This window comes from Takifugu flavidus, chromosome 21 (genome assembly GCF_003711565.1).
Source record: "Takifugu flavidus isolate HTHZ2018 chromosome 21, ASM371156v2, whole genome shotgun sequence".
In the NCBI taxonomy this organism is placed as follows: Eukaryota; Metazoa; Chordata; class Actinopteri; order Tetraodontiformes; family Tetraodontidae; genus Takifugu; species Takifugu flavidus.
The window spans coordinates 9,624,104-9,639,452 of NC_079540.1; the positions used below are offsets into that span (position 1 = coordinate 9,624,104).

The 15,349-nt window shown below is 46.6% G+C and overlaps 1 protein-coding gene across 1 annotated transcript in view; it reads right to left on the reverse strand.

Annotated features, from left to right (window-relative positions):
• Positions 1-11,241, reverse strand: part of sdc2 (syndecan 2) — a 28,486-nt gene extending 17,245 nt beyond the window's left edge. The window contains exon 1 of the mRNA XM_057020577.1: positions 10,984-11,241. Coding sequence (XP_056876557.1) covers positions 10,984-11,043 — 60 coding nt within the window. The 5' untranslated portion in view covers positions 11,044-11,241. The remainder of the gene's footprint in view (positions 1-10,983) is intronic.
• Positions 11,242-15,349: the final 4,108 nt, after the last annotated feature.

Sequence of the window (15,349 nt, forward strand, 5' to 3'; positions counted from 1 at the left end):
CCCACTCATGAATTCTTGAATAAGCTTCCTTCTTTTTTCCAGTATTAATATACTGCTGATAATTATGGAAACGATCAAAGTTCCAGATCGTTGACGTCAGCTGCAACATTTGCTAGAACCTCTAAACTACCCCGGTGCAGTTGGGGTTTTACCCTTTAACACAACACAGAGGTAGATAGCATGGCTGGAGGAGTGGATTGTTCCACCAAATCCATGGAATAATTAAACACTCGCTGCTGGATGTGGACGCGTCCCATCGCATCAAATAATAAAACACGTCACATTCCTCCATCCAGACTGCCAGTCGTTCAGCTGCTGCCAGCTCTGACAATTACCACCTGAGATGAATATTTAAGGGGGGGCAGATGGAGCAGTGGCACGCAAGGACGCGCGAGAGCTGGTCTGCTGCTTTGTTGGCTGATCTGGTTCAATCCTTGAGGTGCACAGATTGAATCCTCATCCGAGCCTTTTCCTTAGGAGGATTTGGCCTCAAGGGAGTTGGGCTGCCCAGTGTGTGTGTGTGTGTGTGTGGGATGGGGGGGGGGGGGGTCTGTGGAGGTGACGAAGCAGCAAAGATGGAAGAACAAAGGAGAGATGAAAACTGCAGGAAATTGAGGCAGGATGATGGAAGTGGAGAAGACCATGGACGCGTGATGTGGAGGCCGGACCCGGGACCACTCGCAGCAGAGGCGTGTTTAGCGCGTTTAAAGATTAAATAGAAGCTCAAAAGTTAGATAATTCAACTGTGTGAGATGCAGGCAATAGAACAGACAGTGAGGAGAAGATTAAAAAAAAGAATAAAGAGGAGGAGGAGGAGAGGAGGAGGAGGAGGAGGAGGAGGATAGACATGCTGGGAGATAGGCGGCAGCTGGTGCTCCCAGATCCCATTATCCTGCCCTAATCCCAACCAGGGGTGATAGTGCTTACATTCACCGGTGTGTTTGTACATGGATGTTGTTGTCATGACACTCAGTGTTCCAGCATCTCTGACCTTCAAACTGTACATGCCCCCCCTCCCCCCCCTCAACAAGGGAGCCCCGCTCCCCTTCACTGCCTCTGATCAAACACAGCCAGTCTGGGTTTGTGCCCGTAAAATAATGAAATTCATGAGAAAAGTTAAGAGTTTGAACACAGTGCAGGTGAGTCTGGTGCGTCAGCACACCCAGCAGACGGTGACTGGCTGGATTACTAATCAGCAGCCTGTCCGTCGGACACGTCACATCCAAACAGAACACAACAAACGGGAACAACATCAAAGTTTTACGTTCATGAACGTTGGCCCCCGCAGCTCTTGTTGCATCTGTGATGTTCTGATCAGGAAACTGATTCAAGGATGGAAACTTTAAGGTCATACTTGTTACAGTTGCTAGCTAAAGGGGGGGCCGATCCAAGTCATCAAGTGTTATCTGTATGGCTCCGACAAGACAGTGTGAGCTCCCTTTACACACAGGCTAAATTTAGATGTAATTATACATTATTTTCTTCACTTCTTTAGTTTCCACAGTGCTTAAAACAGGCCAAACTAAGAAATATAGAACTAAACATGCACAACATGTTACTCCTGCTTCCTGTCTTGGACCGGTAACACTGAAACCGTTAAAAATTTAGATTAAAATGTGAGATTTGGTGTGAAAGTGGGGGATGAGGTTAATCAAGCATTTCCGTGGGCTGCCCTCTGCAGTCGGCACTAGGAACGGTGATTAGATTCAACGTGGGCTCACCATGACTCACATAATTGCACTTTAATGACACCGTCTAATCGTGGGTGCAGGAGAGAACTGTGTGCCAGACAGTCAGGCCCGAAACCCCACATATTGTTTTAATCTAATGTCTCCATCAATTTGAAAACAGCCTCAAATAACCTCGAAAAAATTCTGCGAAATTGGGAGCCTTCCTGCGGCATGAATAGGGTTCGTTAGTTGAATCAGCCCGAACAATCGCTGCCGTGCGCACAAACGAGCACAAACTGAGCCAGATGACAGGTTGCGAAGCAGAAAGAAGCATACCGGGTCACATTTGCACTATGAACTGCTGTGTCAGCACTTTTAAAGGTCTGCAGGTTACCACGGAGATGTGGTCGAAGCACAAGGGGCTTAGCTGCCACTACCACGCCGCTGCCGCTACGGCTAACGCAAAGATTGCCAACAGCAGACTGTTTCCAATTAAAAAGGGTTGCTGTTGCTCGGTTGCACAACCCCAATATTCAATCGACCCCCTCTGCCCATCTGCAAATGAGAGCGAGCAGGGTCGTTAATGGGGTTCATTAGCCGCGATGCTAAGCTAAGTTGCTGGCAGGAGTGTTATTTGGGAGTCGCAGGAAACCTCGACTCCAAACTGTCTGTGTGCGGATACGAGAGATTAATTATTTCTTCCCACCCTGTGGGGTGGTCTCTGTGAACGATTGGATACGGACTAGGAATGCGAAGCACTTTAAGGGGTCAACGTGACTCGTAAGAGCTTGGAATACCTTTAAAACAGCCTGTTTACATTTTCCTTTCTGAACGCGAGGTCCTACCAGGCTTTCGACGCCTGAGATGTGTTATATCTTATATAAGTCAACTTGGCTCTCGTTGATCATGTAGGAAATGTGAAAGCCAGAAGCCGACCAGGCAGCAGATGTTTCCAGCCGTGAGTCTAATAAAAGCCGCTGTTAAGACTCGTGGTTACTGCCTGTCACACAACACAGCCGCGGTGGACAAAAGCAGGGGTCAACCCAGCGGGCGGACAGAGCTGCCTATGGACCAGCACCTCCAGATCAGACCAGTCCGGAACACTATTTACGTAAAGCAACCCAGAAGCTGCTGGCTCTCCTGGAGCCAGTCATACCAGCCCAGTGGCTTGATTATACCAACCGTCATCACAGTCTTGGAGCTGCTTCTGTTACACCGTGAAAATGGGTTTAAGCAGGGAAAAGATCAAGAAGCGCAGCTCTGACCTTGACTGCTGTCACTGTCAACAGGGGATTATTTTCAGGGGGCCAAGAAAAGAGAGCCGCGGAGCATAATGAGGGAAAAAGCTGATTTACGCTCCCCAATTTCCATTTAGACTTAACACCAATAATGAAAAAGGTCTTTGGGAAACTTTGGCGTCCAAATCTTTCAGAGTTGACGCCAGAGAGGGTCCGCCTGAGCCGTTCGGACCAGTGGGCCAGGTTTGTTTGGAGACCCCTGAGCGGCCCCAGCGGAGGGCGGCCTCAGAGCACGTCAGTGCTGTTTGCATTTCACAATCGAAATGGGTTCCATCTGATGTGGTCTGAGGTTCTAAGCTTCTCTGGGGCTGAATGGTGAAGTCAGCCAGTCATTCCAATAGAGGAGTTCACAGAAGGCTGTGCACGGCGCTGTGCTGAGAGGCTTTACAGCAGCATTAAGAACGCAGATGGCTGTTAACAGAGTGCATTAGAGGAGATTAACTCGCCTGCTACTATGGTCATATTAGTGCCCTTGATCACGTTAACCAACACAGCTGACACACACTATGGCCTGTGAACAGACCTGAAAATGGACTTGAGTTAAACACGCGTGTCCTTCTAAAATGGAACTCGTGAGGAGCACTGAAGGTTCTCAAGCAGCTCCCCTACCAGCAAAAATCTGGTATATGCAAAATGTTCAGGGCCAATTTGGTCCCCGAGGGACCCGTCCATGCTTTTCCAATACGACATTCGGTCTTCCTGATGTTTTTTTCCGGGGGCGAGTTTCTTTTGTCGGCCTCTTTGTTGCGCACAGCTCCCATCAGTGATCCTCTGTCCGCAGGTATCTGCTTCGCTCTGTCTTCTTCCCTGTTTCGCCACGGCTGGCTCCTGCCGTGCCGTTTGAGTCACTGTCTGGAGCGAGTCGCCGATGCGCTCGTGCTTCACGCTTCGAAACATCGCCACAGCAGCACAAACACACATCTGGCCTGGAATCATCAATCCACAGTTGCTCCCCATCAAAACAAGGAAATGAAGCTGAAGCAGACCTCAGCAAAATCAGAGTGACCCAACCTCTGCCGCTGGGAGGATCGTAGCACGGAACTACTGCTCACCTTTGGTTTCGGCAGGAATGTCAGACATATCTAACAATGGAACACAGTCGGTATCTTATAAATTAGCGGCTGCGCGCAGGAAGGAAACATATGTCAACACGTGGCTGTTTACTGGAACATACCAGCGCGGAGGGAATGGAGCTACGTCCACTCCTGTGTGCGCTCTATGAATATTGATGAGGTTTCAATTAGAGCTTTTAAAGTCCCTGAGGGGCACTGAGGCGAGATGTGTTTACCCAGCAGCGTGCGTTAGAGGAGGCCGCTAATGAATTCTTCTTCTCCTCATCAGGTTCTCCAACGCCCAGTAGAGTCTAAGAGGCTTTAATGAAAAGGGCTGCAACTTAAGAGGGTGGAGGAAACACCCTGAGAGGAAACATGATTTGCTCATTTTAGCCCATTTGCTGCTGTTTTGACTGGGGTGGAGGTGGTGGGGAGTAAATGAAATACCAGCGATTAGATGTGCATTTTTGTGGCAGGAAGGACTGTGAAGATATCGATTTGGCACCTTCTAGGGGTGATACAGCGTGCTCATAAACAGGAGTGAGCACAGATGTGTGATACGCGCTGGGCCATTTTTTTTTCCACTGAATTCATGGGAGCTGGATGGAAAAACCTAGCTGACGTCATGGCTTCAAATATCTCCCATTTTTGGGGAGGGAATAGTTTACAGATGGAACACATTTTGGAGCTGAGATCATTGTCTGGATTGAGGAGAACAAAGTCAAGCAGAAGGTTGCACAAGCTGCATTTAATTCCACTTCTCCCTTTAACAACCCAACCAGCAGAACCTGAAATGACCACAACTATGTTAATGATATGTAATATAACTTACATTTTTTTTGCGCACAAAAGCAAAGTGCCTCAGCTTAAAGTCAACGGCAGTGAGAGTGCAATAACTTCACTTCACTTCACTGATCATTCAACGTCAAAGACACATGTTGGACCTGTGGTAGGGTATTTTAAGGAAAAACATGCCACACACTGCATTAAAATGGGTGGGGAATAAGAAAGTTTCACCAGATCTGACTGAAATAATACACCCCCACACACACGTGCCCGACAAACACTCGCGTTTTGGTGGGAGTGGAAAGATGAAGACAAAAGGCTAACATACATCATGTATATACGCAGTACTTCAATGCTTAGCATTCAGAGGCTACTTGAAGCTTGTGGTCCTGGAGTGAACAAAAGCCTCTTGCTGCAGTATCGCTGCATCCTTATTAATGGCTCCCTCTTTGTTTTTCTTGTGCCTACACAAAGTAGCTCTCCATGGCGATGGATCAGACCGCCAACATCTCAACAGAAAAGAGAGAAGTCACCTGGAAATCTGTGAAATTGGCCTAATAAGGTGCATCAATCCTCTGTGCCGTGTGCTAACGCTAAGTGCCTTTTTCAGCTTTGCTGTTTTACATGTGATTTATTTTAATTGCCAATTTTGCTGTTCTCTAATTGCCATTTTTATAATTGCCAGAATGCTATTATACTAAAACTCACCGTAGTTTAAAAAATAGCTGCTATCTACATTAATCAGGTCTTGTTTTACAAAAAAGACCTAAATGAATGAATGCATTTATACTGCAAAATGGATATTTAGATGACCTAAAGTCTTACAAATTGCTCCCAAGGCCACCCAGTCTGGTAGTAACACAGCAGACACATCAGCAATGCTCCGCTGACCACGTGGTGATGTTTCTGTCAACTCATCCTCTGCCAAGGTGGACATTTATCACACCTCATACAAAAAGCTCTGGCTGGCCCCCGGGAACACCGAGCACCAAAAGGGAGCCGTGACTCAACCTGGAAGGACGTTAAAAAGAACTAGAGAGACAAATAACGAGGGCAGGCAGACAGACAGACAGGCAGGCAGGCAGGCAGGCAGGCAGACAGACAGACAGACAGAGGATCTCCCCATTTCTCTGTGTCACAACCATATTCATCTCCAACAAAGCGCTGCCAAGCATAATTCCAGTTGTTCAGCGGCCTAAACGGGTAGAGGAAGAAAGAAAATCAAAGGAGAGGGGGAAAAAAGAGAGAAAGAGTGATGTTCCATGTCTATAACGACTAATTATTTTCTCTGGCATCACCACAAACCAGAAGTGCAAGTAGCAAATTACATGTTCCTATTACGCTTATTAAGTTACCTTGTCTCTGGTGTGTGTGTGTTGTAAAAAAGTCCCCCATAAACACACATACAGTACATACAGTACATACACACACATACATACATAAAGTGTATTCCTGAGCTGTAGAAGTAACAGTAAATGGAATAAAATAAGCAGAAGTCCACTTTACACGAAGGCTGACTGAGCTAATCAGAAGCAGAAACTCTCCTGCAGGTTTACAGTATTTACTTGGACACGTTTAGTTTGCTACCTTGGAATTGATTGCAATTTGCATTAGGCAACAATACTTGTGTTTGCGCAAAGTTTTATAGTGCAGCTTTTTAATGTTGCCAGAAATAACCGTTGTTTAAGGTGGACGAGGCCCAACGAAAACTCCAACTGCGTCTTTGACGCTTTTGATGCAGCCGCATCACCCTGATGTGTTTTCCCCGTGCTTTGGTGGCTGGGAAGAGTGTATTTTAAACATGGCTATTAACTTGCACCACCCACACATACCCAGGCATAAAAAGCTGCCCGCGTAAACACGTGCACAATGAACAGAGTCTTTGTTAGCCTGCACTGGAACGTGAACGCTCCCTCTAAAGTGAGAGCACCTTCTAACTTATCAACGTGGGAGAGAGTAAACATGGGCACACACACACACACACACACACACACGTACGTCCTGAAGATGCTAGCAAGTTCTAGACTTACGCAAACAAACCAAGGAAAAGGAAAAGGCTGTATCTTATGAGGGGAAACTATATCATCTGTCATTAGGGAAATATAGAACCACTGATCTGCGTCTAATCCCCGACATCTCGGTAATGACAGGCAGAGCCCTTTTAATTAATTGGACTCGTTGCAGAAAAATACCAGCTCAGGTAAGACGTCTGTGTGTGTGTGTGTGTGTTTGACAAAACCCGAGTTCACGCATGGACACAGATGGATTGAGGAGTAGTGGGGGTGGTGTTTGTGCTTTCAGTGGTCCAGCAGGCCCGACCTCCCATATGTGGAGTCCATTAGTGATTGCGTAACGCCGCGCCGACGGGGCCGGGTGAATGCATCCCCCCCCCCCCCCCCCCCGAAGGGGTCGGATGCCAGTAAGGAGGCGGCTTTGCAGTGCAGAGCAAGAAAGTTTGTTCCTCGGTGATCATGTGAGCCCGCCACACGTTGGACTCCTGAGCTTGGTCAGAACCCTTACAGATGGAGAGAAAGTAGAGCCTCTCTTCTAGCAGATCAGGCAGCGTGGAAGCCCTCTCACACCCTCTCATTTGTGCCTTAGAAACAACATCAAGAGCTTAAGAAAGCATTAAATGAAAGCATACCGTCCCATCTTGAGAAATGTCAATATTTAACATTAGTTAAAACCTCCAGCTGAAGAAGAAGAATGTTTTAGCATCGACATTCATAAGAATAGAGCTTCTGGTAGCTGTGGGCCATGAAACGGTGCTGTGATGTGCTTCTGTGGGAGAAATGTGGACATACAGCATATGGGTGGTGCTAATTAGACTGGAATCTTTATGATAACGTAATGGTAATTTACAGCCTGGAAACAAACTAGCTAGTAGCTGCTAAGTGGTGAGTTTTTATCTGAGCGTCTAGAAAAGTGACAACAACTTTCTTCGGCTCCCTTTCCAACACTTTCAGGACCAATCCTGATCTGAAACACACACCCCGTGTTGACGGTCAGCGCGACTTTTAGCAGCAAAGCGGGCTTGGCACAGCTCTCAAACGCTCCTTTAGGAGTCATAAATATTAAACCATCCTCCTCATATGAAGAAAATGTCAGTCGGTGCGGTAAGAGGAGAAGAATTCTGAAATTCACCACTAGTGAAAACACTCCTGAGAGGACCAGACGCGGCGTGGGGGGAGGATGTTTGAGAGGCGTCATTGTTTCCATTTTTGGGGATGATTGAAAATAATAATAATAATAATGATAATAAAATCACGGCGTCTCTTCAAGAACAAGAGTGGTTTTGTGCGGAGGAAATGGCAGCGTCTTGCGTTGATGGATTCTAGGTTAATGCAAAAATCTAAAAAAGAGCCTCATTAAATATAGAGCAGAAGCTGCAGGAGCTGCAGCATCTGGCCTCTGCTTCTGTTTGGCCTGACATCCTTTCATTCCTCTACTCCATCATTACTCACTAATAGCTCCACGGCTTTTTCGGCTTTACATATTGGGCCTTTCTGGTCTTTCTTCCTCTTCAGTCCGCTTTCCTCCAGGGAATGAAAATAAAGGCTTAATACGCTGTTCTCTGGCTGTAGACCAACGTTTTATTTATTCATCAAGTTGGGAATGAAGCATTTGAGATGTAGCACACTTTTTTTTATCCTGGAAAAGGAAGAGAGCACTTGAAGTGTGGAGAGAGGACTAGAGAAAGAATGTTCACCTTGAAATGTTTGGAGGTGATTATGATGCTCACGTACGTTTCTGGACATCCAAACAGAAAGAAGATGGCAGAAGTGAGATTCCTGAAGTCACTGCTAACAAGATAAATGAGCACTAAAGCTAAAAATAAACCTCCCTGCTCTGGCTGGTTTATTTTGTCTGCATTTTCTGCAACCTTGGACTACTGCGGGGGAACCAGAGTGATTCACCCCCAATTTCCCTATTTAGACAAAACAAGAGGGCAGTTTTCCTCCTGTGTGAGAGGTCAGTCCATGACGCCCATCCAACGGATCGGAAATAGAAGGTTTTGGCTTCACGATACCTTGAATTAGTTGAGGATTCACCCCAAATGGCCTTTGGGTGCCGGCCTTCCTTTATAAATGAATAAATGAGGCAACGTAATTAATCCACCGCTTGTGTAAACCGCAGATGAGCAACAACCCATCCGTCCCACATGACACAAATCACATGACCACATGACCAGACGCCTGCGCTGATACAGGACTTTAGTAAAGGCCTCAGAGGTTCCTCGTGGGGAACATTTCAGACGCGTCCCTTCGTTCAACGTGAGCCGAGCTAAACCTGAAGGAGCCGGACTTCCTTTGGACCATCTGACGCATCAGACCAAGGAACCAGCTAAACTCATCCCAAACACTGACGGGCTTTTGTCTTTAATCTGAGCCGGCGGCTGCTTGAGAGGCCAGAAGTGTCCTCGCCCGTACAGCTGGTTGTATGAAGATGGTATTCATAAAAGGAATTGAAGCCTTGACGCCAACACTGAACCTCACAGCTTTCAAACCTGTTTCATTCAAATCACATTTGAAGTGTCGGCTCCCTCGCCGGCGAGCTGACCGCCGCGTTGGCGTCACGCCCGAAGGCTTTTGCACGATGACCCCCAGCTCCTGGTGGGATCCATGACCGACTGGGGGGTGTTTTTCATCTGGGACTGGGACTGGGAACAACAGCAGGAACGTTCAGCACTTGTAAACGGGGAGTCGTGGATATAAAAGGGAGCGGCTCTGACCCTAAATGTCTGATGCATTTAAATGCAAATAGTTTAGGAATTACATCATTTGTTGTTGTTTATTCCAGTCAGCCATGTGAGGTGACTGGGTAATTAAAGCAGGCCGACGTCCCCAAAGAGGTTGTCAACAACGCCGCCCATATTGAGAATCAATGTCTCATGCCAAATTCCAGTGAGGCCCCCCCCCGGGGGGACACGGACAGGGAGGGAAGAGATATTGATCAGGTTCAAGTGTGTTTATGACAAAAAGAGACAGAGATTTAAAAGGTGATAATCTAGCAATAATTCGGTTCCACATTTAAAAAGTATTTTACACACTCTGCACGGAGTCCCCCCCCCCCCCCCCTCGCCCCATCCCCGGAGTCTGAGCACATTACAATGTCCTCTGGGAGACCTCGTGCACAACAGCGAGTCATTAAAACAACACTGTCTGAATCAGCTAATTGGACAACAGAGGGAGACGGCACCGAGCCAGGCGACAAGTCACAACCCACAGAGAAGCAACAACACTGACAGAGGGGCCCGAATGTGCCCCTCCTACAGCTGGACAGTTGAGAGGATGATGCCGGCTCATGCAGGGACGCTCGACCCCCCCCCCTTCAGACCCCTGGAAAATGGCACCAAGAGTGGATATGTGGACTCACATCTTTCATTAAAATGCTATTTACCAAAGTCAAGACCACAGAATTTTTGTCATGAAAAGAAGAACCCAGATAGATTCACCGGGCAAGCTTAAAAATTCCGGACCCGGAATTTCCATCCCAGCGAGGACGAACCTGCACAGTCGTCATGGAATCGTTACAACTAATGATTGTGATGCAGCATGAATACAGTCGCACACCTTTGATTTCAATATCGCCATTTTAAATCCTGGCTTCCAATCATGTGTCTATAACACATCTATAACACATCTATAACACATCTATAACACATATATAACACATATATAACGTGTATGCATGTGCGAAGCGCCTGGGTGAGATCATGGCCTTTACTTCAAACATCATATTGTCATTTTCAGTGATAAATGTGCTGCAACTCACTTAAACCAGACTTTTAATGCTAACTGTTATACATCAGCTTCCTCAGACATGTTTCGGTAATAACGCTGTTATAACTATATTGCCCCATTAAAGTAAGTCGGTGGAAGAAGAATGTTCGAAGCTCTAAGAATCTCCAGGAAACTTAAATCTTAACACCCTGGAGCACGCAGGTCTTGTGTTTAAGCCCCCGATTTGAAGAAATCTGGCCAAATCTGGTCAAAAGTGTCCGTAATTGGGCTCCAGACGTCACGCACGTTTAACTGGCAGAATGACACAGTCTAATCAATGTTTCCTGCTTATTGTTGCAGTTCGAACCGGGTTCGAACGGCTGTGAAATGCGCCCGACTCGCAGTGGTCCCTCCGCGGCTCCAGCCCGACCCGAGTCCCGAGGAGAAAACTTACCGTTTCCCCGGAAAGGAAGACGGTCAGCCCGAGGGTGAGAGTTATCCAAAGGCTCCTCATTATTCCTCCGTGTTAGCAAAGCGAATGGCTGCGAGGGGGATCGCTCCTCTTTCTCCTGCGCTTTTTCTTTTGGACCCTTCGCTCCAACTCAGGATCCCACCGGATACGTGTTGCGTTCTGCTTATTCCTCCCCCTCCTCTCTCACTCCCTCTCTCTCTCTCTCTCTCCTCTCTCTCTCTCTCCCCTCTCTCTGTCTCTCTCTCCCCTCTCTCTCTCTCTCTCTCTCCCCTCTCTCTCTCTGTCTCCCCCTCTCTCTCTCTCTCTCTCTCTCTCTTCAATAAGCACGTTTTAATACTCAAATACAAACTGAAATCCCGCACGAGATCACGACCAAACGAAGCTCGTGCTGCTCTCTCTGCCTCGTGAAATAAGCGAGACGCGTGACGTGACACCGCGAGACAGAGAGAACATGTGACAAACAACAAATAACAAATAATAACACACGCATTATCTATCTATCTATCTATCTATCTATCTATCTATCTATCTATCTATCTATCTATCTATCTATCTATCTATCCTGATGAACAGGTATTTCGGCGCCGTTAATGGTTGGGCTGAGCAGTGTGATCTACTGTGATCTACTTGATCCTTCATCGCTGGTGTGCTTCAGCAGGTAACCAAATCATCTCTTCTGCTGTTTACGCGCTGAATAAATCACCAGATGCTGTAAAGATGCGACCAGAGGGACTTTTAGACGGTTTATGAGCGACCAGGCTCGCCTGTTACTTTGATGGGCAACACCTCCCCCTGTCGGTGATGACCATCATTACAACGGGATTTTACGTGTTAACTGGTTGTAAATAATTCATATAATGTGTAATAAGAAACACGCCAATCATCATTTTGCGTAGCCGAAACCTAATGAGAGATCTGCAGGGAACTTGCTTTTCCAGGTTTTTGGAAAAGAAGAAAAACACTTTACAAAATAGAAAAAAAAAAACAACTGGCTGTTATCTATAGTTAGAATGTGTTTGTTAGTTTCTTTTAAATCTATTTTGCATCACTTTGGTTGTTGTTATCTGTTATCTCTATCATCAGCCTTTGTTTTTATTACTGTTCTTGAAGCTTCAAAAACATTATAATGTTTAAGGGAATACTTTATAGGCAGTTTTATTTTGGAAAACCGATGACCTCATTCATCTGAATTTTCCATATTGCTGAATGTGGCTTCTCCAAGATTAACTTCCATGCTTAAGTCACTAGAACAGTGGAAAACGCCATTTTCCCACAACCTTTTGAAAGCCACTAATTATACCCAATAACAGTCCACCCTCCGTGCCCGTTAAACTCTGCAAGTCTCGTGACCACAAGAACGGCCAGACTAAATTACTTAAACACATTTTTGCAATATATACTTGCACCAACAGGTAAATCCCCCATACTGGGACAAAGAGCCTTTGAGTGGACATACATCCAGAACATTTCAGCACTGGTTCAGCCTGCCAGACAGTCATTTAGCACTGACAGACTGTTGCATATGCTTATTATTTTAGGGTGGTTTAGCCTGATGCACGTGGTTTTATACAAAGATTAAAAGATTCCTCAGGCTGGAAAGCTGGAATAATCATCAATTTACCACAGATTTAAAAACCTGGACTCACCTGTCTGTGGAACTGATGCTAGGCTTGCTATCTGTTAGCGTTGCTGGCTGTTTACAGCTTTCAGAGCTCCCATCCCCTACTCGGATTTAGAAGCTTTCCTGGATAATTCAAGATCCCATATTTTAAAGTAGACTTCAACTCAAAGTGTCAACTCTTTGGCGCTAAAGATGCCGAAAAACATGAATGTGCATGTGCAGAACCGTCTCGGAGCTGCTAACTGGTTCACACTTGATTTTGCACTGCTCACACGACATATGGGCCAGTTGTGAGGAGCTGAGAGGAGGCTGATAGATGCCCTCATGCTCGTTTTGCTAACCAAACCACCTGTGACCCTCTTTGCTGTTCGGGGGTTAATCATTTGGATGGTGTTAGACCACTGAGGCAGCCAGGGAGAGCTGAGGGGGGGGTGAAATCACACATCATGGGGCGCCAGAGAGGAGGGTGGGTGACTAAACAGACTACCTGAACCACTGTGGGCTCATAAATTTGGTGCAAAATGGTCTAAAAATGGCCCCAAACCAGGCCCGACTGATTTAGTGTCAAGGGGCACCCTGGTTGGCTTCAAATAAAATAGCCACTGTGGGAGGTGAACACTGTCACTTCAGACCAAGGGGTGTTGAAATTTATGAAAGTAAGAGAGGCCCATCCCCCACACCGGTGGCTCAAGCTTCCCAAGCCTCCTCCTCCCCCTTCTCCTCATCTCAGAGCTTAACTCCGCTGCCGCTGTCCCAGATTACACAGCCAATAAGGGCAAAGGCAAAGCTCTCCAGCAGCCCTGTGTGTTGATGTGTGCCCCCGTTTGATGCTCCCCTGTGGTGCAACGGCAGCTCTGTCGCTCCAACGTCCTCCTGGAGCCGATGGTTTTCCTGGACCCACATCTGGGTCCAACATCTGAGCACCTTCCTGTCCGTCTGTCTGTCTGCAACACTCTGTTTCAGGGCATTAAATGAACCGTAACTCTCGACGTCAGTAAACGGAGCTTCTCTGTGCTGATGAATGAGTGATTTTGGTGGCAGAGTGAGGCCAAAGCCATTGGTGAACGAACCACGGTCGCTAATTTAAGTCTGATGGTTTTAAAGAAAAATGATTTGATGGTGATGATTTTAGCAGACTGACAGACTTAAATAAATAAGGGTTGTTAAAAAACACGTGTGCAGAGTTCAGAGCTAAATAAAAAAAAAATCTGCAGCTGTGAGGAATTTTAAACTTGTGGTTTTGGCGTTCTGGCTGTAAAGAGACGCAAGCTGGTCCAAAAATAAAACAAATGTGGCTTCTGCAGAATTAAATGCAAACAGCACACTTTGGCCTCATGAAGTGACTCAAAAATACAATTGTGTGGTGGTGTTTGAATTACCTAAATTATAGTAGAGAAACAAAGAGGTTAACAATTTACCAGAGAAAAATCCCATTAGATGTGGGTAATATCATCAGTTGGGTCAAACATGGCTGAGCCGATTTCCCAGGAATATTAAATACTTTAAAAACATCTTGAGGGCCTCTCAGATGTTTTCTATTACATGTTCCTGCGTTGCTGGCGGACCTCATACCTGCCCCTCAGAAGAAACAACCCATCAGGAACATTTTGACATGTCGGGAATGTGTGCTTAAGAGTTTCCGGTCTAGAGAACAGCTGTTCTGCCAGCAAAAACAAACAAAAAAAAGATGTCATAGAATGTGGAGCACAAAGGTTCATGATGAACGCTTCATGAAAGCTTCAAATCCTGATTTAATCCTTTTTTAGATAACTGGCAGCTGGAAACAGGGCTCGTTTTGGAACAACTCTGCCCTCTAGTGGTCATAACTCACAATGCTAGAATAGAACAGAACAGATCAGAATAGAATAGAATAGAATAGAATAGAATAGAATAGAATAGAATAGAATAGAATAGAATATGTGGCCAAAGACACAGAGTGATGTTGCCCATGTTATGAGTTGATGGTGTGGAGGGTTCGTGAATAAGTGTGTGAATAAGTCGTAAAATGAGGTGGATCTGTGGCGTTTCCATGGCAGCTGGTGTGAGCAGAGGTTGTTCTTGGGTCACAGTTCTGTTGTCATCCATCCTGTAGATGGTAATTTGCTGCCTACTGTTGGCAGCCCTGGAGGAGTTTTGGGGCTGTGTTGTGCAGCCAGAACTCCTGGAGGTCTCCTCACGGGAAAGGTTTCTCACCTGGCGGATTTACGTTGAACCAGGAGTTGTGATTGGGAAACGGGGGATGCAGATGGAAGAGCACCTGTCAGTACTGGATCTCAGCAGCGACCTGAACAACAGAGCGTCCTCAGGGTGGAAGCAGAGCTATGCAGAATGAAGCAGGAGGGGAGGCTGTTATACAAGCAACAACCAGCCACACTGAGGTGGTTTTCCTTTCTCCTCCATCTGTCGGGCCTGTGCAGCCGTTGCTGGAGCCCATCCAGGGCGCATCACGCGCCTCCACCCTCAGGAGCGGAGCCCGTTTCAACAGCAGCATTTGATTGTTTGCTCTCCAGCTGACAGCAGCAGCACGCCGCGCCTCTGACGGCTCAGACGGCTGCCGGTCTGATGTCTGACGCTGCACACCAGCTGTCGGACAAACAACACTTCCAAATCTGAAGGCATCTATCAAACTGCAGCCTGGCATCACTCCAGCGCGCTCAACGGGCGCCCTGTCAGACTGAGCACGCCGTGTTGCACAATATCACCTACCCGGCTCTTTAATTCCTCTTT